Source organism: Leptodactylus fuscus, chromosome 3, assembly GCF_031893055.1.
Source record: "Leptodactylus fuscus isolate aLepFus1 chromosome 3, aLepFus1.hap2, whole genome shotgun sequence".
In the NCBI taxonomy this organism is placed as follows: Eukaryota; Metazoa; Chordata; class Amphibia; order Anura; family Leptodactylidae; genus Leptodactylus; species Leptodactylus fuscus.
Genome location: NC_134267.1, coordinates 163,147,056 through 163,170,792, shown reverse-complemented (window position 1 = coordinate 163,170,792; position 23,737 = coordinate 163,147,056). Strand labels below are relative to the sequence as shown.

At 39.0% G+C, this 23,737-nt stretch overlaps 1 protein-coding gene across 1 annotated transcript in view; it reads right to left on the bottom strand.

Moving 5' to 3' along the window:
- Positions 1-5,410: 5,410 nt before the first annotated feature.
- Positions 5,411-23,737, bottom strand: part of SLC2A2 (solute carrier family 2 member 2) — a 50,898-nt gene continuing 32,571 nt past the window's right edge. Inside the window, exons 7-11 of the mRNA XM_075268677.1 lie at positions 19,040-19,227; positions 15,742-15,846; positions 9,699-9,800; positions 9,176-9,379; positions 5,411-7,696 (exon numbers count right to left, since the gene is read on the bottom strand). Coding sequence (XP_075124778.1) covers positions 7,505-7,696; positions 9,176-9,379; positions 9,699-9,800; positions 15,742-15,846; positions 19,040-19,227 — 791 coding nt within the window. The 3' untranslated portion in view covers positions 5,411-7,504. The remainder of the gene's footprint in view (positions 7,697-9,175; positions 9,380-9,698; positions 9,801-15,741; positions 15,847-19,039; positions 19,228-23,737) is intronic.

Genomic DNA, 23,737 nt, shown 5'->3' with positions numbered 1-23,737 from the left:
CCTTCTTTTTTTCGATTCTTCCCGCTGTTCCGTTGTAATCCTGGTTAATTACTTTTTGTAAATGAGCCCACCAAGCACACTGGGCGTTCCCCAGGGCCTCCAAGCATCCCCACTTCATACCTTTATTCATGCCCCAGCATACTGAGTTCTATAGCGAGTTACAAGAAAATGGCGCTCGGACCTGCGCAGTACCGCTCTGAATGGAGCAGAACTGCGCATACCTGAGAATTCAAACGCAGCAGCGCGATCTGACTGGAAGAACATCCAGGGAGGAGGAGGACAGATGGAGCACAAGCAATGGAAGGGTGTGAATAAAGTTATGAGGTGGGGGGTGCTCGCAGGCCCTGGGGAAAACCCAGGGTGATCGGCGGGCTCATTTATCTAAAGTAATTAACTTACAATGAAACGAGGGGAAGAATTGAAAATAAGAAGGTAGTAGTAGAATAGCCTTTTTAAAGGCTATCCAGGAATGTCTTTATCTCAAAACCACTCACACCAACAATAGAATCCTTTTACCCTGAATGTTCTTACTCTGAGAATTGTGATTGAGATTTATTGATGTACCTGCAGTACAGTTGTGCAGACTCACACACACATAGACTGTGCTTCTGGCTGGTCTAACAGTGTATCTAACAGATACAGTAACACATTCTCAGTCACCCAATCAAATTAAAGGAAGTCTATCAACTTAACCATATTCAAGCATATTAAGCATATTCAATTGGCAACACTGCAGTACAGTGATAAACAACATATCTTTATTATGTTATTCACTTGTGTAGTTTTTAGACAAATAATTGCAGCTGACATGCAAATAAGGCATTTGGTACACTGGAGGTGGGCTCTCAATACTGGGAGCATTGCTCCTTAGATCCCAGAGTATAATAAGTAGATGCCATGAGGAGGTGAAGAAAAAAAACCCAAACACTTACACTCCATCTTACCTCACCTCTCCTGAACATCCACGCACTGTCCGGCTCTCTTCAGCATCTTCTTTGGATCTCACTGCTGGGGCCTGTCATTGGATTTTAGCGGTTACGTTAGGTGCAATGATGTCATTACATTGGCACCACGTGAATGCTAGGGCCCAATAACAGGTTCCAGCAGTAACATCTGGGGCGTGTGACCTTAGCCGAAGGTTGGAAGAGTTCCAAAGAGATTACTGGGAATTGTCAGAAGCCTGGGACAGATGAGTATAAGTATTTGTTATTTTTAATCACCTCCTCTAGGCAGGCTACCGTTTACAATATATATAGTGGTCAGGGAAACATCATGGTGGTCTGGGAACCAGCCATCTCCAGCAGGTTGTGGGCCCAGTACCCCTCCAGTCACAGTCGCACCCCCTGCAACCGCGATTGTTAGACCCCTGATCAGCTCCTTTGATTAAAGGGATTCTACCATTAAACTACCTTTTTTTCTAATGAACACATCGGAATAGCCTTAAGAAAGGCTATTCGTCTCCTACCTTTAGACGTGGTCTCCGGCCATTTTTGGGTAGCCGCTCTTGCAGTTCAATACAGGAGCCGACCGGCAGCAATTTTGGGGTGGCCTCTCTATGCTCCTATATAGAACTACAAGAGCAGGAGAAGCCAGAAGAGGCGGAGTTGCTGCATAAGAAGGAGGCGGCGCGGGAAAGAGCTCTCGGGCAGCAATGGGGATGCGCTCATTGGCCTTTCAGCGCTGGGGCCCGCCCTCATTGCTGCGGAGAGCTCTTTTGCATACTGGTTAAAACCGGTATTTCTACGGAACGGCACGGCGGAGACCACGTCTAAAGGTAGGAGAAGAATAGCCTTTCTTAAGGATATTCCGACGTGGTAATTAGAAAAAAAAGTAGTTTAATGGTAGAATCCCTTTAAGGTTTTATCCTCCATCTTTGTGATATTAGAACTGGACCTATTTTTGGGAAGAGTTGGACCATTGTATTGTGATAAATGTTTCTAATGTACTGTAGTGGTGAAATCTTTTTTATTTATTTTTTTTAATCAAATTTATTATTTTTGTATCTTTGTAGCTATTTCATACCCACATTTTGCTTGACTTGCATATTCTTGGTGTCATTTTTCTGCGTGATATGTATTTTGGATGGAGACCTTTTTATAAGTAGATTCAGCAGAATCCATAAATCCACTACATAAACACACAGAAGTGATATTTTTTATTTTATATGGTTTAAGTAATTTAAAAAAAAACATAAAGTTAATACTGATACTCACTGTTCATATTACTTTGAAACATGCTTAAATACAGTATTAGCATATCGTTACAAAAACTTTTGATACTTTTCCACTAAACCTGTGCCGTGTGAATCTCTTCACAAGCAATGACATTTATTTATTCACTTGTCATAATAGAAGGTATCACATACACATGTAAAAAAATTAAATACAAATCATACTATGATGTCGTCACGTTTCACATTATGTATTATATACATTTCAGCAAAATAAGAATAAAATTACAAGCCCTTTCTTCATGTCACATTGATAGATTTCTTTTGCATAGGAAGTGGTAAATTTAATAAGCCATGTATGCTTGGATCATATCAGCCGACTCATTTCATATTGCTGTATGGATAAGAAGAAATCTATCTTAATAATGGCTTTTATAAATAGATATTTACCTTTGTAATGTTTGTCTTACGATTTCATATTACACTGACCGGTTTCTGGACTAGTAGACAGCGAGAGAACTTGAGTAAATGCATGAAACAGTATGCCAGTTATTATTGCATGTAAGTCCAAAGTTATCCAACATCCATATTGTGAAAATGCAATTGCCTTCTATATCCCGTTTTTGGGACAGTGCAGAATCTTTCAGTCTAAAGAACTGCAGGCATCTAGTCTCAGCTTTTAGTGTTTCCACAATAAGGGATCATGTACACTGTAGAGCACTGAACATGCCACAGTTTATTCAGGTTCATAAGGAACATTTGTATGTCTCTGTATGAAATCCAAAAAGGTACAGTAGAGGGCTCGTGTACCTCTATGAAAGATGTACTGAATGACGTTATAATATGTTCATGTGCATGAACCCAAAAGATGAGACTAGGCAAAAGTTTAATCAGTTGTCTTATGCAATCTGATGGGGGGGGGCATACCTGCTGCTGGAGCACCCTCATTTTCTTTAGTGGTCATCACCCAGTGCTAGCACCAATACATAAAGACTGATGTGTAATGAACAGTGATTTGTAGTAACCACAGTGATTTACAGGTGTGGCCCCTCTTTGAATGCACTGAAAAACTAATTTGCATATGGAATGAAAATTGAATTTCTCAGCAGCAAGATTGCATTTTTACACAGAAAAGATATTTGCAAAATGTGGGTAACTGCATATAAATGATTAAAAAGCATATTTGATGGTGGTAGACTCCCTTTAAAGGAGAGAGCTAAAAGGTGGGGGTTAGAAAAGTCAGTTAGTGCTATTCATGAGTTAATAAGTGCACCCAAATACCTTTAGCAGTGTTTTGAGTGATTTATGGGTTTCTTTGGGAGCTCCTGGCATCCTCTACATTTGTTTACATGGTGCCGCTTCCTGTGCTCTTATCCTACAACTCCCTCTCTCATTCCCCCACACCTCCTTGTCTCCCTAGCTAGCTAGTCCACCATTAGCCCTTCCCAACTAACTCCTCCGGCCTCCCACGCCTGTGCAATAGAGATGGAGAGTCCACCACAGTGCAATGCCGTCCCCACAGAAGCAAGTCATCTACCATGCCCAGAATATCTGGACAGGAAGAAAGGTAAGTATGATGGGGGTGGAGGTGGGGGGTTAGTATTGGTGGCGTGCCGTTTCTGGAAACAGCAAAGCAGAACATCACCGGATAATCAGAAAATGTGCCTGGGGCGGTCATATGACCTCCATGCAATACTGGTAAGTAAACAGTTTTGCTAAGTAATTTAGAAAGTATGCAGGGTGAGGGTGCTTAGATTGCAATATAAATTTCATTTTATCCCAGACAACCCCTTTGACTGTGATGTGAAAAATTTAAATCAAAGAATACTTGTTTCCAGTTTATATATGCAGTTACTTTTTCACATTGGCAATATGGTTGTTGAAGAACTTTTTTCCAGCACCAACAATTCAACCTGTTCATTCAGGTTAGGGGGCGTTCACACTACCGTCGGTGTCCGACATGTAGTGTCCGCTCCTAGTGTCCGCTCAAAATCTGTCACGGACATTAGGAGCGGACACTAGCTGTGTCCGTGACACCTGTCATTCATCTCAATCGGCATCGGGTGCATTCTTTTGCACTCCGTGCCCGTCCTTCCCTGTCCGCAAGTGAAGATGTCCGACTTCTCAAGCGGACAGAAAAACCCTGCATGCAGGGTTCTTCTGTCCGCTTGAGAAGTCGGACATCTTCACTTGCGGACAGGGAATAATAATAATAAATTTTATTTCTATAGCGCCAACATATTCCGCAGCGCTGGTAAGGACGGGCACGGAGTGCAAAAGAACGCACCCGATGCCCATTGAGATGAATGACAGGTGTCACGGACACAGCTAGTGTCCGCTCCTAATGTCCATGACAGATTTTGAGCGGACACTAGGAGCGGACAGTACATGTCGGACACCGACGGTAGTGTGAACGCTCCCTTACTTTTCTCTAATGTTATATTTGGTTTAAAGATTATTTATTATAACAAACTTGCAACAATTCGAGACGTCTTTGACAGACTTAATACTTTATGGTGTATGTTCATTATATATTTGATCATCTTATGTTTACCATATAAGACTCTTCCGCCTTCTCATCCAGTTTTACCAAAATGTTATTGTTTATTGTAAATTCCAGAATAATTTAATGTTGCATGTAGAAATAATACTCAGCAAAATTATGAGAAAGCCTGTGCGGCCCCTGATCAGCAACTAACATAGATATGTATAATGTAAATGTGTTACATTTGATTCTTGGCTCTAGTAAGGTGTCATAAATCTCACCTAACAAGAAAAATGGCATTCAATTCATATGTCATTAAGAACAATAAAACTGATTTCTATATTAAAATCTTGAGATGATGACAAAAATTTTCATATAAGCCACAGTAATACGTAAAATGTTCATATTTAAATTGTTGCCAGGTTATGTAATACAAAGTGAATCAATAAATCCAATTCCAGTGACTTAAATTGTAGTTCACTATTAACAGGAATGGACTTGGACAGATTTGTTTCCCTTGCACTGTAAAATGCCCCATAGTGCCGCCACACACTGTATAGTGCTTCCTTAATAGCCCTCTATACAGTTTACTGCCTCCGAGTGGCCCCAACACATGTCTTTCATGCCATTGTGTGGTGTTAAGGGCTGTTGCACCAGAGGCATAACTACTGGGGTAGCAGTGGTAGCCACTGCCACAAGGCCCAGGACACTAGGGGGCCCGGCGGCAGCCACTACCACTGCAGATTTTTTTTTCTTTAATAGGCCGTTACCTGCTGGGGGGGGGGTCATGTCAAAAGTTTTCCACAGGGCCCCAGCATTCCTAGTTACACCACCGTGTTGTACATTACGTCCAGGCACTGACAGCTTCAGTACATCATGTGTGGGAGATCGGTGGGCTGAAGAAGAGGAGTCAGAAGCTAGGGTAGGTGAGACTTATTTAATATCAGCTATTTCCTATTAAAATAATCCAATAGATAATGGTTTATTTAAAATGGCTTGCCAGTATGTGGTCAGCGCATTCCTTCCTGAGCTCTATGGCCTCATACATTTACTTGTGTTGCATGTTGGTTAACACATCAAAAGAAGTTTCTTCATGTCTTCATTATGAGACAAAAACAGTTTAGTATGTTGTAGGGGGTGTAAGAGTTATTATAACATGTTAGTTGATATAGACAGAGCATCCAAATTAAAATTAATATAAAAAAAAACATAAAAAATGTCACAATATAATAATACATACAGCACAGTGGTATAGTATAGATTGATCATATGTGTCATCGCTTCAACAGTCACTAATGTACATTGTCATAAAGTAATGTTTATAAAAATATAGTAAATGGATTAATCTATGATAAAGATGTACACATGATGATAATAAGGGATTGTATAGAAATATTATATACAAGGGCAACAAAATCTTGCTATATTGCTCTACAGTAATATAAGATGCATGCATTCGCCTATACACTTGTAACTGACAATATCAAATAAAAAAAAAGACACAGATTTTGGTAAAGGTAATATTAGGTTAATTCTTTGCACCCTGGATTTCTATTCCATGATGGATGATAACTGCAATTTACATATAATCAGTACATATTTGATATCAAAATGTTGAAAAGGTATTTGAAAAAAACTCTTGAAATCCCATAGGAAAAAAAACATTCTGGATTATGTAACAGACCAGTCTAGAACTGTAAACAATATGCTAAATGGTTAGTCAGTGACTCTTGAGATGTGATAGGCATTGAGGATTTCCACTCTGTATATAAATGTATTATTTGGAAATACCTGGTACTGCGGGCATTAAAAGCCCTAATATTTAATACTCGGAACGGCAAAATTTAGATGAAGTGTCAGTGTGACAGGACATATAACTTAATCTCAACAGCAATATTATAAACAGACATGAAGAGAAAATCGAAAATGATACTTTTTTAAAATAGTACAGGGATGTTTCTGTTTTCCTGCAGTGCCTCCACAGGCGAGATGAAGCACTACACATTGTCCATTAAAATCATGATCACGTTGTCTGTGCAACACATGGACATGCTAGGTCCTCCAAACTATAACACACTTTGTGTATCACCTCTCTGTTCTCGCCTACAGAGGAGAGTCCTGAGAGGTGAACATCCATCTATTAACTCAATTCCTTTGCTCACCTTTATTGTACAAAGTGACAGTTGAATTAGACTATGTGACCATTGTCTTGGCTATATCTTACATGTTTCTAAACCAAATTCCTTATAGTCAGCATACACCTCTAGGCTTATACTTACAACTCAAGTGAAACAAGTATTGGCCATTTTCTTAGTACATATTTGTCCAACCACATATAAAACAAAATATCTCTATGTCAGTCATTCTACAAAATTAAACTAAACATTTCAAGTAACACACAAGTAACCACATCACACTAGGCATTCTAGCAAGTAGGTGGTCTTGTGGTTCTATCATTTCTGAAATTTGGTTATTGGGTATTGTTAATACCTCATTTTACAGTATTTACAATGTAGGTCAATATATGCTGCAAATGCATAGACATAAAATGAGAACTGTATAATCTATAGGACAACTTTGAAAATAACATGGTTTATAGTAATATGATTATAACAAAGCTAGTTGTAGTGTTTTTCTATAAAATAGCTACCTGAGTGTGTATTGTTGCAGATATTGGCAAGGCTTTTCAATGCTTTTTTTGTTAAATGCCTCTCATGCATACAACACATATTTCTTATATTCAGCTTTGTAAAAATATGGATCCATAAAATTACAAAAATATCAGTTTTACCCTGTTTGTCATCAAATCATTTCTAAAATGTAAAACAACTGTCCAGATGTCAAAGAACTCAAGCGTCTGTACTTGATCCCAGATACTCCATCTCTGTAGATTTAAGTCCCTTGAGTTTCTTCTTACGGAACTCAGCAGATATCTCCTCAAAAGATTTCCCTTTAGTTTCTGGAACTTTAAAGTATGTAAATACAGTGAAGCCGAAGAGAAGAATGGCAAATATGATGAACACGTAGGGTCCACATGCTTCCTGGAAATAAACACAAAGAAAGGGGTATATATCATGTCTTATGCATTTATACTGTAGGTTACTATGTGTCCTATGGAAAATGTTAAATATCCACAAATAAATAGATAATTACAGTAAAAAAAACAGCTAAACCTTAAGTACTGTACTGTATGTTTTTGCCGAAATAAGTAATATGTTTGACAATAGATAAAAAGCCAAAAAGTAATCAAATATAAAACTACTCAGACCAGTTGATCTGTGTTCATAAAAGGACACTGGCTTGTGTCCGGCTCAATAAAGCTTTATTTATTTGTATAATTATAGTAACCTTTTACATAAAACATGGCTAGCCCACTGTACAAGCAATGCTGATGCTCATCCATGAATTGGAATAAACTGGGGATGGCATTTCTTTTTCTAATCGGTCGCTACTTATTGTATTATTGCAATAGGTAGTGGCCAATACTTTTTACTGGCCCATCCTGTGCAAGCCAGACAGCATTTATATTCATTCATAGATTGTAAGCTCTTGCGAGCAGGGCCCTCAGTCCCATTGTGTGAAATGACTTTCTTTTTAATGCATCTTTCTGTCTTTATTTGAACCCTACAAATTGTACAGCGCTGCAGAATATGTTGGCGCTATATAAATAAAATGTATTATTATATCACAACGCTTTCTATAGTACTTAGGTAACAGAGAGGCTAGGTTCACCCCGGCTACCTCCTATGCTGCCCCTGCTACCTCTTGTGCCACATCCTCTACCTCATAGATTGTAAGCTCTTTCGAGCAAGGCCCTCACTCCTATTGTGTGAATTGATTTATTACTCTGTAATGTCTCATTTTCGCTGTACTGAACCCTATGATTTGTAAAGCGCTGTGGAATATGCTGGCACTATATAAATAAAATGTATAATTATTATTATAATTGGTGTATAGCATCCATCATTTTATTTTTATTGTTCATATTTCTATTGGACGTCTATCTAGTAGCATCTGTTAGAGATTCCGTGATGCTTTAAATATAGTTACATATATAGTTACACATAGTAGATGAGGTTGGATGAAGACTTCACACCATTAAGTCCAACCTATAACCCTACAATCCCCTACAGTATTGATCCAGAGGAAGACAAAGAACCCAACATGCAGCGCTATTCTTTCTCTGAAAATGACCATAGCAAAACCCAACAGATCCCATTTTAAGACACAAGGTCTTGTTAGTAGGTGACAGAAATGTGAATAGGCTATTTTTGACAACAATGACACTTTTCTAGACAATATTGTGCACAACAGAATTCTCAAATGTAAAGCACCATGTAATTAATGGTGCTATATAAATAGATAAATAATAATAATAATGATGATGGAATATTTTCTGATGTCTATTTCAAACATTTTGTGAGAAAATGTCTAAAATTAACATTCATGTTATATATAAAAGGCTGGAACTGCTAGATATGCCTTATACATAGATGAATACATTTTGGCTGTATACTCACTGCGATGTACTGGAAACACATTCCAATGATGAAGTTACATGTCCAATTGCAGAATCCAGATACTGCCATTGCTGCAGGTCTAGGACCTTGGCTGAAAAGCTCAGCAACAATGAACCATGGAATTGGACCGGGCCCGACTTCAAAAAATATCACAAACAGAAAGATGGCAACCATACAGAGATAGCTCATCCAAGCATGCTGATGCTAGAAGACATAAGAAGGTCTTATTAATTTCCACGAATTTGATGATGGTCATTCATATCTACTTATTAGTTAGCATTTCAACCAAGTATGCGGATTATATGCTAAGCTATTATTCAGTTATAGGAATATTAGTTCCAATTATTTCTTGATGTATATTTATTTAAAAAAAATACCACTTAATTGCCTGTTCAGTAAAATATGATTTATGTACATCGACATTCATACTGTATATGAAAATTATATATATATATATATATATATATATATATATATATATATATATATATTATACAATCTAGGTAGTTTATATTAATCTTACCAGCAAAGCTAAAGCAATCGTCATGATCACAGCACAGATGCACATTCCTGCCAAACCAATGAGATAAAGGGATCGTCTTCCAGCTTTCTCCACAAGGAACACCTGTAATATAGTAGATTAGGTTGTCGTGAATATTTGTCTGATTAGCTAACATAACAGATTTGTTAATAAACATGGAGTTTTTTTCGTGAACCAAGCTGCCAAAGATTTCAGAATGGCCACTGAAATATTCTTGTTATCCTTTTTTAAAATTTTAAGTGTAAAGTGTTTAAGGGTTAATGTGCCCTTCTTCGGACAAATCAGAGACAATGAATGATGTGCATAAAGTTTCTAATATACATATAATGCCCCCAACCATAGTGGAGTGGTCACTGCTGTCTCATGTTAGAGGTTAAATTTGCATATACAGATTAATACTATGGCATGGATAAACTATGGATGAAATAGTTATGAAACACAAATGACAAACAATATACACTGCTCAAAAAAATAAAGGGAACACTCAAATAACACATCCTAGATCTGAGTGAATGAAATATTCTCAATGACTACTTCTGTACAAAGTTGAATGTGATGACAACAAAATCACACAAAAATCATCAATGGAAATCAAATTTATTAACCAATGGAGGCCTGGATTTGGAGTCACCCCCAAAATTAAAGTGGAAAAACACACTACAGGCTGATCCACATTTCATGTAATGTCCTTAAAACATGTCAAAATGAGGCTCAGTAGTGTGTGTTGCCTCCACATCCCTACAATGCTCAGGTCGTGCAGCTCATAGAACCTTTGTTTTGGTGCCGGATAAGATAATTAGATTCTCTACTGTTGAGTAGTAGGCATTGGTATGTGATTCTGAGCTCTCTAAATCTACCTGTTACTGATTGGACAGTGTCAGGGAAGGCTGAATTATTCATTCTTTCCACCTTTTACTTAACCACCAATCTGACGGTACAGAGCCTAATTATCATATCAGTCTCCGAAACTGACTGAACTGATTTCTTGGTAATGGCAGGGACTACAGAAAACATTCCAACTGTGCTGGTGTCAGTGGAGTAGTGTCTATGAACAGATGCCAAGAACTAGAGTTGGTGAGGGTGGTGAAAGGTTCTCTTTAAATGACAGCAACAACAACTTGGCATCCTGAATAGAATCTCTGAACTTCAAACGGCAAAACAAAAAATAAATATAAAATTGACAAAAATGCTGCATATATAAATAAAAACTCTGCAATTAACTAGTGGATAATTAAGCTGTATATAAAGAAAGCAGAGTGCAAAAGTAAGATGAACTGTTATTCAATGTATCAATATAAAGAAAAAAAAGGGACCTGGACTGGACATCCACATATTACTTCTTGGTCTAATGCCACTAGGTTAAATGAATGAAACTGAACATAAGGTTCTTGGTATACAGGAAATTTTGGCCAAATTGCACAAATTGCACTAATTTTTGTACAATACTATTTACTGTACTTTAGCTCACACTTGTTACATAGTCAAACTTCACAAATATAAAATTTCAAAGGCGTATAATCCCTAATCTTGTTTAAGTAATCTAGCAATAAATAAGTAGAGAACAATGCTTTTAGGGTCCTGAGTAATAGTCATCATGTGTAGGTGGCCAGAAGATTATCTAAATATACACTGCAAATAAAGCTAGTCATTGATGTGTTTAATAGCCTACGGTAATCTAACCCATAAGAGGAAATTATAATAAGCCTACAATTCAATACATTTCTGTCTTGTTTTATCTATTAACAGTGTGGTTTGAAATTTGTTCAAATGGAATGGTTGTAAGACATTGAAATCACAGGTATATGATAAAGCAACATGTTTAGATACACTATGTTTGATATGACCATTTGCACCGTTGGAGCAGTGCTTATTTAGTCTTCTTCTCCAGTTCTGTTCAGTACAACCCACTTACTGCAGACTGCATCTACATTCCACTAGATAGATTACAATGATTGATGTTTGAGGAATTTAACCTCCTAGAGTCTTCAGATATTTATATTGAAAAAACTAAACACAATTGTCAATTGTCATTCAAAGTAGATACTATTATCTATATATTGCTTATTTATAACAATAGTTGTTAGACTAAATTATTAAATTATTCTCAGAATGTCCCTTATGGAGATATGCAAAACTTGGTATAAATTTTGTACCCATGGCAGTCCCCCAGGTTCAATTATATCCTTTGTCATGCAAGCTGAAAAGCATGTGCATCACAATAAGATGGATACCATGCAGAATTAACAAGCAAATTAATAAATTGTTCCATTGGGAATAGCGTTCTGTCATGTTTGTTGGAAACTTTTCCAGTGACACCAAGACTTTTTTTTTATAGGGAATGTAAAAATATATTTTCTAACATAATAAGTCATTTGTAATAATGTAATGTTTGAGAAGAAAATAGTTTAGATTTTCTTTTCTATATTTATTAACAATGTATTAAACTGTTGTTTACATTTTTTTGTATTCCCACTAGAGCAGGGGTCCTCAAACTTTTAAACAGTGGGCTGGAAGCAGAGCAGGTTGCACAGACATCGGGAGCGGTGCCCTCCAATATATAAAGTGAAGTGCACGCCATGGCCTGGCATGAGCTCCCCAGGAGCTTCATTATAAATGCACGCCTGCCGGCGTTGTCGGCGGGGCCAGACAGAAGTGCTTGGCGGGCCACATGTGGCCCTCGGGCCGCAGTTTGAGGACCGCTGCACTAGAGCATCTGACCATATTCTGTAAGATGCAGGCCCACAGGCTGTTGTGAGGTCCCTTGGCGGCCATGAAAACCCCTCAGTACACCACCATCTCCAAGGGGCTGAAAGAGAGAACCCTTCCCTCTGCTTAGATGTCTCACTTGCTATGGAATGCATCAGCGGGAGCTGAGTTTTCTCTAGTCTGGCAGTAGCGGTAGGAGCTCATCTATGTATATGTGCCAGTGATCTCATGGTTATGACAGATATATGCCACAGAGCATCATAGGGTTAATAATTATAACTTCAGTTTCTTTGTTATGTCTAATATTTACTTAAAAGTCGACTAAAGACAGTCTTAGTATGTAATTAAGCTTACATAGCGTAACATACAGAGAATCTTTTCTATTCTGTTGGATCTTTCCACTTTCTACCTATTCAAATATTACCTCACTTGTTCTGTAATAAATAACAGACCGTCAAGTTGCTAATGTAGTTTTGTGGGTGTCAGCATTTGATTTGTGCTTGACCTTGTATGCTAAAATAAACTAAAAATGCTTACAGGCTAAAATACACCAGCGCTCTGACAGGTGAACTTATAATGTCAGCAATGTACCTGAGACTAATTTCAGCCGCACTCTTTGTCACTCACTGACCTAGATTAAACAGTGCACTAGACTGCTCTCTGCTCCAATATGGCGCAATATAGTAAATAAGACCAATGCATAAGACTGCATAATCCTCTCCACTCCTCTCCATGTCTGTTAATAAAAGCATATTGGGGGAAGTCATTGATTTTGTTACATGCCTTTTTTTCTTGATGGAAAATAGTGGCTTTTCTGCCTCACCACTTTTCCAAAAATGGGTGGTGCTGGGACATTGGTGGGGGCATTTCCCACAGCACATTAATTATCATTTACACCACTAAAGTGGTATAAGTGACAACAAAATCAACACCAGCAAGGAGCTGTCATAGATTTGTGCAAGGATGATCATCATGAATCAAGCGTGCCCATCCACTGACGTGGTGGACATTAGAACTAGCATGCAAGACGTGAACATCAAGAGGGGCCTGGATGAAACTCTTGAAAATAAGTAATATCACAAGTAATCAGACTTAGAAATTTTTGGGATAGGATATTGATCTAGGGGTTTACTCCAATTGTCATATTTGGAGTTGAAAAGCAATCTTTTCCTGATGGGGAAATTGGCATCAGTCTTGTGGGGGATTTTGCCTTTATAGGTTGGACTTAATGGACTTGTGTATTTATCTGATCTCATCTACTATGTTATATTAATCTTAATGTGTCTCCCTAGGATGGTGGCTCAGTGGTTATCACTGCTGTGTTGCAGTGCTGGAGTCCTGGTTTCAAATCTGACCAACATCTGAATGGAGTTTGTAGGTTGTTCCCATGTTTGTATGGATTTCCAACCACATGACAGCAATATACTGATTGTCAAACTGACTCCCACAAAACAACTGACTCTATTAGATGTTGGGAATGAGCACCTGTATAGCAGCCACTAAATTCCACAGCATTCCCTGCACATTGAGTCCCTTGTATGAGAAAAGGGCAGATGTTTGTCATTCTGTCTTGTACTGGAAGTTAAAAGTCCTTTTGATATGAATGACTTATTGTAGGTCACAATAGCATACCAAAAATGTATACACTGGACAGAGCTGTCTGCTTGCAGCTCCAGCCATTTTACAGTTCTGGCATCAGAGGGTGCTCAGAACAGCGGTGGATGTCAGACTCACTGACCTAGTCATGATGACCTATTCTAGGAATCTATTGTACATTTGGCCCTGACTCTGGTAGGTCTACCAGCCATCCATACATTGCAGCCTGGAGGCTATTCACTACCTTGGCAGAGTACCCCATGATCACAGAATCAGAGGGGTTAATCTGATATAATCTGAGTTATTTCTGACTCCAGCAATGTGACCAGTTTCCAACAAGTCATGGTACAAGCATAACATCTGAGTCCAAGCCACCACTGCACCATACTTTTACAGCACTGAATACTAGCTATATACAGTACTTTATATACACTATAGTGCAATGTGATAGGATTACTGGACATCCAAAGGGCTTGAATGAGGTAATTTCTTATAGTTGCTTCTTATGACGTGTCCTGGCCGTTTACAATGCATTTGGGATCTTGACTGTCTTGATCCTATTGATTCGGAGGGTTAACCCATTATATTCTCTCTATATGCCTTTAATATTTTGTAGTCCATCAGACCAATTTATGGGGTTGTGTCAGTGTTTCTATAATGGGGACATATAGTATGTTTTCCAGTATACTTTTCACCACTAGCTTTATTAAAATTATGTCGCTTTAGTCATGGCATGGATATTTACCCTTATGGGGTGTGTCTGCAATTAGTTTGCCTGGGGTTACTAATGACGCTCTATGAGTGTTGCTATTTGCTTGGAGACGGCATATTTGGTCGTGTCTTGGCATTGGGTGTAGCTCCGTCATCAGTATGGGCGGTGATGATAGCTTAGACGCCCCCTATTGTGATGTGAGCGGCGATGTCAGTTGAGTGGTGCCGCACTATTGGGCACGCCCACCATAATGTCGTAAGGAGGGGAGGAACCTGCCGGCTGTTAAAAGAGGGCGTGGCTATACATTACAGCCAACCTGAGCGACTACACGCTACTAACACATACTGATGCTATGCAACATTGCAGGCATTATTTAAATGGCTCGCATTGCCTCTGATGAACTGGCTTTTGTCTGGTGAAACGGACCGTCAGGCCAAGCTTATAGTCTACTAATGTGCTGACAATTGAGCGTGTGTGGGGTGGAGGGTTTTAAATAGGAGGGAGTGAATACTGCATTCCCTGCTAGTGTGTATTAGGTCCTAATATCGGCTCAGCCTGATTGTATGCATGTCTGTCCTCTAGCATGTGGGCGTTGTGGGTGATTCATGGAACCAAGTAACAAAAACCAGTTAGACCAGTGACCCAGCCTAAGGCTAGTGAGTCCAGGTCAGGTGGATTTTATAGGTCGAATATTAAGGCCTTTTCCTGAGAGACTTACATATTTAGGACGTTATCACCACTCCATTCCACCTTTTAATATCTCCTACTATTGGTGGTAGTCAAACGGTGCCACTATTTTTTGGGCTTTTAAAATGACTAATAAAGGTCAAGTTTTAGTGCTTTTCATTTTTGGTTTGATAGTTTTCTAATTAATGCACATATTTTTTGCATTTATATTTACTTTTTGGTCAATGTGATAGGATTACCCTGAACATTGAGGGGTTAATAATTACATGCTTCAAAAATGAATGGTAAATGGTGAACTGTTAACAACAAATAAAAAAGACTTACCGAAACAATTGTGAAAATTGTATTCACAGCACCAACTCCAATGGTAGCATACACTGGTTGGCTAATTCCAGATTTAGAGAAAATACTTGTTGAATAGTAGAAAATCTGTTGAGATGAAAATATATGAGTGTTTACATGGCATTTAGGCAGTTCAGTAAATGGAAATGTGTACTCTTTAACCAGAAGCTATGTTTATGTGACCTCTGGTTATACTATCGCAAAGAGAGGAGTGTAGCGATAGCTTTGATGAAGACAACATACAATGTTTTGGGTCAAAGTACAACATCTCAGTGTTAGGACAGTGCAGTAGTTGCGGCCAAGGGGTCGGGTCGCAGCCCGTTCCTCTGTTGTAGTATCTTGCCGGCTGTCACCCTTTACTTGTTGTTGAAAGCCCTGCTTAGCAAGGGTTAACTCCTTTGCATCCGGTGGGCGTGGTCGGTCTTTTGACTGACAGTGGTGTCAATCAATGAGCACCCAGCTTAGGCAGCAGGGCTGGCTGATCAGACCGCCCTTCCTCCATTTAAGGAGGCAGGCGTAGCAGCCCGCTGCCCTAGCCTCATTTCTAATTTACTGTCTGTGTCTACAGAAGTTACTTTGGGTCTTGTCTGTTTGTTTAACCCAGCAGCAAGTGTGTTTGTGTGGTGTCTTTGTGTTTGAGGAAGTGGGTCTCCCTTCCCCAATTTATCCTTTAACCCTTCTGTAGCCTGTCAGCTGCCTGCTAGTAAAACAACAGCAAGCAGCTGCACTTAGGTGCATCTCAGTGAAGGAACTGGGTGCACACAGCCTTGGTTAGTCTCAGTCTAGCACAGGTGAATTGGCTGGACTCTTATTCCTCTAATGGCTTCTCTGTGTTGCAGAGCTGCAGTGCTGTGACTTGCTGAGGATGACGCAGGTATGAAGACGATAAGGGCCGGATTACAGCAATAGATGGGTTTTATTTGTGATGACGCCCCCTGTGCTCTGTGAGGCTCATTTGCATAATCAGAAAAAAAAATTTACACAAAAAAAGTCTCCAAATAAAACGTATGCCTAGATTGTATTATGAACATCATCATTACTATGGCAGTAGCAAAAAGAGCATGAGATAGGTGATAGACTCCCTTTAAAGGTGTTATCGAGCATTAGAAAATGGCTGCTTTTTTTCAGGAAGAGCTCCACTGCCACTTCTCAGGAAGTAACATCACGTCTGTTGGTCACATGGACATGCTGCGGAGAAGTCCCATTTATATGAGCAATGGATGTGAAGTCACTGCCTGAGAAGAATAAGTACTGAATAAGAAGAAAAAAACAAACAAGGGGTCCTTCCTCATGAAATATGTAATTCATAGAAAGCTGAGATCGAGCATGAAACACGTTGCATGTTGTTTATAATTTCTGTTCGGTTCTGTTGCAATGTATTGCGGGTGTATGTTGTTAATTTTAATTTTGTGTTTTTATGGAAATGGAAATTGTGTTTTATGTCTTTTGTGCACCTCTCTTTGCTTACTAAAATAAAATAGAGAAACATAGATATATGTATATCAATTATTATTCTGGATTCCACAGTGGTTTTCAACCTTTGCGGTGTAAATATTGAAACCCCCCCTCCACAGGGGTAAAACTTCATGTGAAAAGCAAACGCTTTTTGCCATGGGCAGGTCTGTTGTGGAATATCCTGCAACTGATATCCTACAACAGACCACCACGTGACCCTAACCTTAAAACTACTGTCACCACCACTGTCATTCAATTGTCACCACCACATAGCAGAGCACTTCATAGTGATAAACAACATACCTTTATTTTCTATGTCACTTTTGTAAATTTAAGTATTATTCACATGACAGTGAAAAACTTTCCCCTGGCTATTGATGGATTTTAAAACGGCTGTGTGATGGCCAGGTGAACAAGCTCTTTCAACAAGCTGCAATGGACCGATACGGCACGGATATATGAAGAAGGCCTTACAGAAAAATAAGTTTAAAGCAATATGCAAATTAAGCAGTTGGTGCACTGGGACATGCTTTCAACTCCTGGAGCATTGTTGTTGTCATCGGACCCCTCCTCCCACTACTATAATGTCACCCATTCTACTTTGTGAAATTTCAGACAAGAGATTCTCAGGGAGCTGAAAACTTATCTGGAGTGCACCAACTAAGGCTAAATTCACATAACATCAGTTCTCCACTACCTTTTCACTAGTGGATGCTTTTTAATACAAAGTGTGTGTCTTGTTTGCAGGACACAAAAGCATGGAACATTACTTGGGAGACTACGCTATTGTGCTCCGCAAAAGAAGACAAAGAAAGCAGTTCAAGCTGAGTCCATAGTTTACCCATTTGGACTGTTTGCCTCCTCTGTTGCAGGATATGTTAAATACCATTTCTGGAGACTTATCCACCACTGGAGTGCTCAGTGGAGAGCCAACGCATGCTGTAAACCTTGCCTAACATATACAGTAGAAACACCTTACAATTGTAACAAGACGATTCTTTAAACAGCCTACATCATATTGCTCTATTAGGGGGCGTTCACACTACCGTCGGTGTCTGACAGCTAGTGTCCGCTGCTAATGTCCGTGCAAAATCTTGTGCTGACATTAGCATCAGACACTAGCTGTGTCCGTGACATTTTGCATTGATTTAAATGGACATCAGGTGCGTTCTTTTACTGTTCGTGGGTGTCCTTAAGTGTCCGTTCACAAAGATGTCCGACTTTTCAAGCAGACAGCAAAACCCAACATGTAGGTTTTTGCTGTCTGCTTGAAAAGTCGGACATCTTTATGAATAGACACTTAAGGACACCCATGGACAGTAAAAGAACGCACCCGAAGTCCAATGCAAAATGTCACGGACACAGCTAGTGTCCAATGCTAATGTCCGTGCAAGATTTTGCATGGACATTAGCAGCGGACACTAGCTGTCGGACACCAACGGTAGTGTGAATGCTCCCTTAGTGGTGTAGCATCCTCAAAGAGCCTACATAGACCGCTATGCTGTAATATAATCTTAGGATGCATGCACACGATGTAATACGGCACCGATTCTTGCACGATAACTCGTGTAAGGATCAGCACTGCAAAACAGAATCCCATTGACTTCAATGGGTTCCGTTTAGCACGCGTAACACATTGAAATGATTGGGTTAAAAAGTCTCCCATTGATTTCAATGTGTTACGCGTGCTAAACGAAACCCATTGTAGTCAATGGGATTCTGTTTTGCAGCACTCATCCTTACATGAGTTTTTGTGCAAGAATCAGTGCCGCGTTACATTGTGTGCATGCACCCTTATACATTTATTGTATGCTAATTTTCTTACCCCATTGATTCCAGAAAACTGCTGAGAGATGTGAAGTACTAGTGAGACAAGGAGCGGCTGTCTGTAATTTGGGGATTTAAAAAGCTGAATAATGGAAACTTTCTTTTCACTGGCTGCCTCTTCCTTCTCCCTCTTCATCTCCTCAAGGTCTTTGGTTGGATCATAGTCTCCCCTCAGACTTCTCAAAACTATAGACAATTAGTAAAAGACATAAGCAATATAATAACTTATTATAGCATGTTGTTACCTGACAAAAATAAACCATTAACACTTCCGTTTTTGAAAGCATTCTTTGTGGCATTTTTTCACATATGCCTGAAACTTTTGCACAGAACTGTAGCCTTTAGCTAGAAATATTTAGTTTGGTGATTGGTGGCTCTTTTGCTTTACTCTAGAGATTATTGCCCATTAGAGTACTTCATTGAACTGATAAATGAAGACAACGTATTGCTCCAGTGGAGCAGGATGTGCTTACATGTGGTTGAGCAAAAATTGCTTCTTTCTGTTAATTGAATAAAGCGTAAATTAATGTTCCATGCATGACTACACTTGTAGCAATTTAGTCATCTTTGTTGATTTTTCTTTGTAAAGAACATGTAACAAAGTACTAACAAATCTTTATTAAGACTACAAATTATTAAAAAATATTAGTAGAAAATATCTACTTTTCTCTCTTACAAACTGAGCCTCTCTTCATCTTGAGCTGTTCATGGTTAGTCGTGAACTTATGAGACCATTAGCTATTAGATATATCACGCATTCACATAACTGAGCTTCACCCGAGATGATGCAAGTCCCTCGCTTGGCTTGATGTTCAGGTCAGTAAATGTGACACATACCGGCCCAGTTGGCCATACACAATATTCACGTGTCTGCATATAACATGCCCATTCATTTCAGTGTGGTTATTCAGACTTTCAGTGGTTTTTTCCAAACCATAGGTACACAAAAGAAAAAACAATGGAAGGGCCGCTTTATGGCAGCTGGGACCCCTTTGGACAGTGGGACAGTTCTGCATTTTCTGTCCCATTGTCCAGGGCAGCAGGTCGAGTCTGCACCAATTCATCGGCGTTCGGAGGACACTGATGAGTTGCAGACAGTAATGATGTAGAGAGCCGTCCGCTCCCTGCTTCACCACCTGACCACCATCTTTGCTCCAGGTTTTCTGGGAGCAGGAGGCCTGAGGTAGTGACGTCACTTGCATTGCGCCTGTTCGCCTTGACAACTCCAGAACCAGAGACGAGAGTGAACAGGAGAACGGAGAAAGGTAAGCAATAAGGTTTGTTTTATTCCTTTGATTATATATAGTGGGGCGCATGAAACTGTGGAAGCAATCTGGGGGGATGGAGGGACAAACTGTGGGGGCAACCTGAGGGGTGGAGGGACATGATACTCTGGGGTCAGCCTGAGGGGGCCATGACACTGTGGGGGACATACTGTGGGGGAAACCTGAAGGGGGACATGTCAGATGTCATGTTCAGATACATACTGTATACTGCACAGCAGTTCCTTACCAGATACCTGGAGATAACATCTTATCAGCTCTTTGTGGAATGAAACTATTCAATATATTTCATTTTATGGACTGTACATGAAAATATGGTAGCCATTGTTTCTCTGGTTCTTCACATGTCTATATACTTTAAAACTATACCATAAAACTACAAACAAAACTTTACCTCTATGAAACTTCAGGTTCTCAGTTCTAGTTTTATAATGATTTCTTAGACCAGTTATTTGTTTGTCATGATATACAATACTCTCTTCTCTTTTCTCAGTTTAGGCCCAGGGTGTTTTGGGTACTTTTTGCATGTTTTTGGAATTTTTTGGATCATAGTTTGAAAAAAATTGTATTTTGCTTTCATTTTAGCTCAGTTACCCTAATATAGAAATGTCATTTGTGATTCTCATTTTCCTATGTAAATTTTGATATATTAGATGTCTATTTTATGGTAATTGAGTAACGGTTAGTCTTGGGGATTTTGTACTTTCTAATTTTTTTTAGTTTGTACTCTGTCCAACAAAGATGAAAAAGATCAAATGAAACTATTATTATTATTATTATTATTAAATCTTTTTGCTGCTGTTTGGTCCCAATTACAGGGAGAATCTGTCCTGTGACAGTGACATTCACCACTGTTCTATGTAGATCCAGCAGTAGATTGAAGCTGCCTCTCTTCTTTACACAGCAATGACTATATTTGAAGTCAGGAGACCTCAGTGTCTACTGCATCCTTACACAGCTGGAGACTTGACATCTGGCTTTATACAAATTCATATATATGTATAAGAATATATATATATATATATATATATATATATATATATATATCTGTATATATATATATATATATATATATATATATATATATATATATTAACTGCTATTGGCTCTGCCTGCATTGCATAAAACGGCTTTCCAGGGACTGATGGACCTTATTCTACAATCTCATAAATAACATATATGGGCAGCACTGCAGTCTTGCAGGGCTGGCGACCTGGTTTTGAATCCTGCCAAGGACAACATCTGCAAGGAGTTTGTATGTTCTCCCCGTGATTGCGTGGGTTTCCTGCGGGTACTCTGGTTTCCTCCCACACTCCAAAGACATACTGATAGGGAATGTAGATTGTGAGCCCTATATGGGACAGTTACTGTGACACTGTCTGTAAAGCGCTGCTAAATATGATGGCCCTATACAAGTAAGCTAAATATATAATGTATAGCTGCATGTTTGGGTGATGTTATATTCAGCCAGACTGAGATTCTATTGTGAAAAAAGGGCCAAGCAGTGTGGATCGCTGGTTTAATTGCCAAACCAAAAAATGTATAATTGACTTAGAGAAGGCTAGGTGCCTAGGGTAAAGTATTGGCCAAGGAATTACCAAATCCTCGATTAATAAAACCAGTCACCAGCCTGTAATTGGGCATATACAGATAAAAAAGACACAGTGACAAATGAAGCTAGTAGATGACAAGATTAAGTGAGGCTATTTGTGACCAGGTCAGGTTGTGGCTGGGCCACGGATTGGATTATATGATAGGTCTCTGTAAATATATGAGTGTTCAAGACATGCTTAAAAATGGAAACGTGAGGAGCAAGTCTAATGGCCAGGGGCAGCAATTTCACAGAATTGGTGGATAAAAGGAGAAGTCCTGCAGACTAGAGAAAATGGATAATAATTTGGGAGAATGACAGATGTAGGTCGTTCATTGACGAAGAGCATAAGCAGGTTTGTAAATGGAGATGATAGCTGTGATTTCTGATGTATGGTGAGCTTTGTGGATTACATTAAATGGTTTGGATTTAATTTGCACGATATGTTTGTAAGGGACAGAGCTTAGGACACTATTAGGTACAAAGATTAGAGCCTGGCTGTAGCATTTATGATGGACTGAAGAGGAGCCAGCCATCTAATGAAGCAGTCCTGGGAAAATACTTTTTTTTTCTATATTTGCACCCCCTCACCTATTTGTCTTTCACACTTTGTTGTTCTTGTTTGTGTATTATACACATTTCCCTACAGTTCACTGTCCTCTATGCTCATGATCAGACATCATATTAATTTTCAGATTTCTCTTTCTTTCTGCTTTGCTATCAATCCCAGAATTCTTCATCACAGTATTACATGGACAGCTAGAGACAATACCATCTCTGCCTTCTGGAAGACAGTGTAATTATCCATTTCTATATATTCTCCTAAATAATCTAACAGGCCATAAATTAGAGAGGCCGAGCTGTCATCTCATTAATTATAATATTGTGTCTAATGCAGTAGTAGCTGTGACACCAATTTGTGTCCTATGTGTCACCCTTCATTCCCAGTGGGGAACCCATATGGAGCTGTCCATCATACAGGTAGTGACAGCGTGACTTTTGCAGAGCACAAGTAGGCATATTATTCTCAGCAGATTAGAATGACATCAAATGACTGAATGTATTTTCACATAGAATGGATTAATCAGACAAGGTAATACTAGCTGCTGAATTTTTTATACTGGAAGAATATATACTTAGATAATGAATTTTTTTTTTTTTTAAATTTTGTCGCAGAAAGTGACCAGAAAGGCAGGACAGGACCTAGCATACTGTATTAGTCATATCAGGGATAGATAGGAGAAGGGAGCGGGATTGGGAAATGGACTGAATGTGAGGAAGTATGTGATTGTCTTACAGACAGGACTGTAAGTATCAAGGTTAGCGAAGATGATGATGGAGGAAACAGAATGTGAAAAAAATGGGAGATAAAGTGTAAGAAACCATTTCCTTTCAACTTCAGGAAATAACTTTGGTAGGCACAGATGCCTCTGATGTTTAGCTAGGTGCTGTCCGGAGGAGGAGCACTCAATAATTTATTACAACTCTACAAAGGGAGACTCTAGTGACATCAATTGGGTCATTGAGTCAGTAAGGTAATATCTCCTGTTGAGACAAACCAGACAGACCACTGCCATAAAAACGGATTGGCCAAAGCTGATTTAGGCATTGCTAGACATTGCACAGGTTTCACTAAGGCATTGCAGACATTTTGTCACATATCAGTTGTTCATAGACACATGTGCTCATGCCCACAGGTGTGAACAAAGGTGAAAAAAGAATATGGTTTGTAAGTGCTGGGCAATGAGGAGACAGAGTGTATTCTATAACTATTTCTTAGTTATATGTAGTAGTGGATCCAAGTATTACATAAATAGGATAC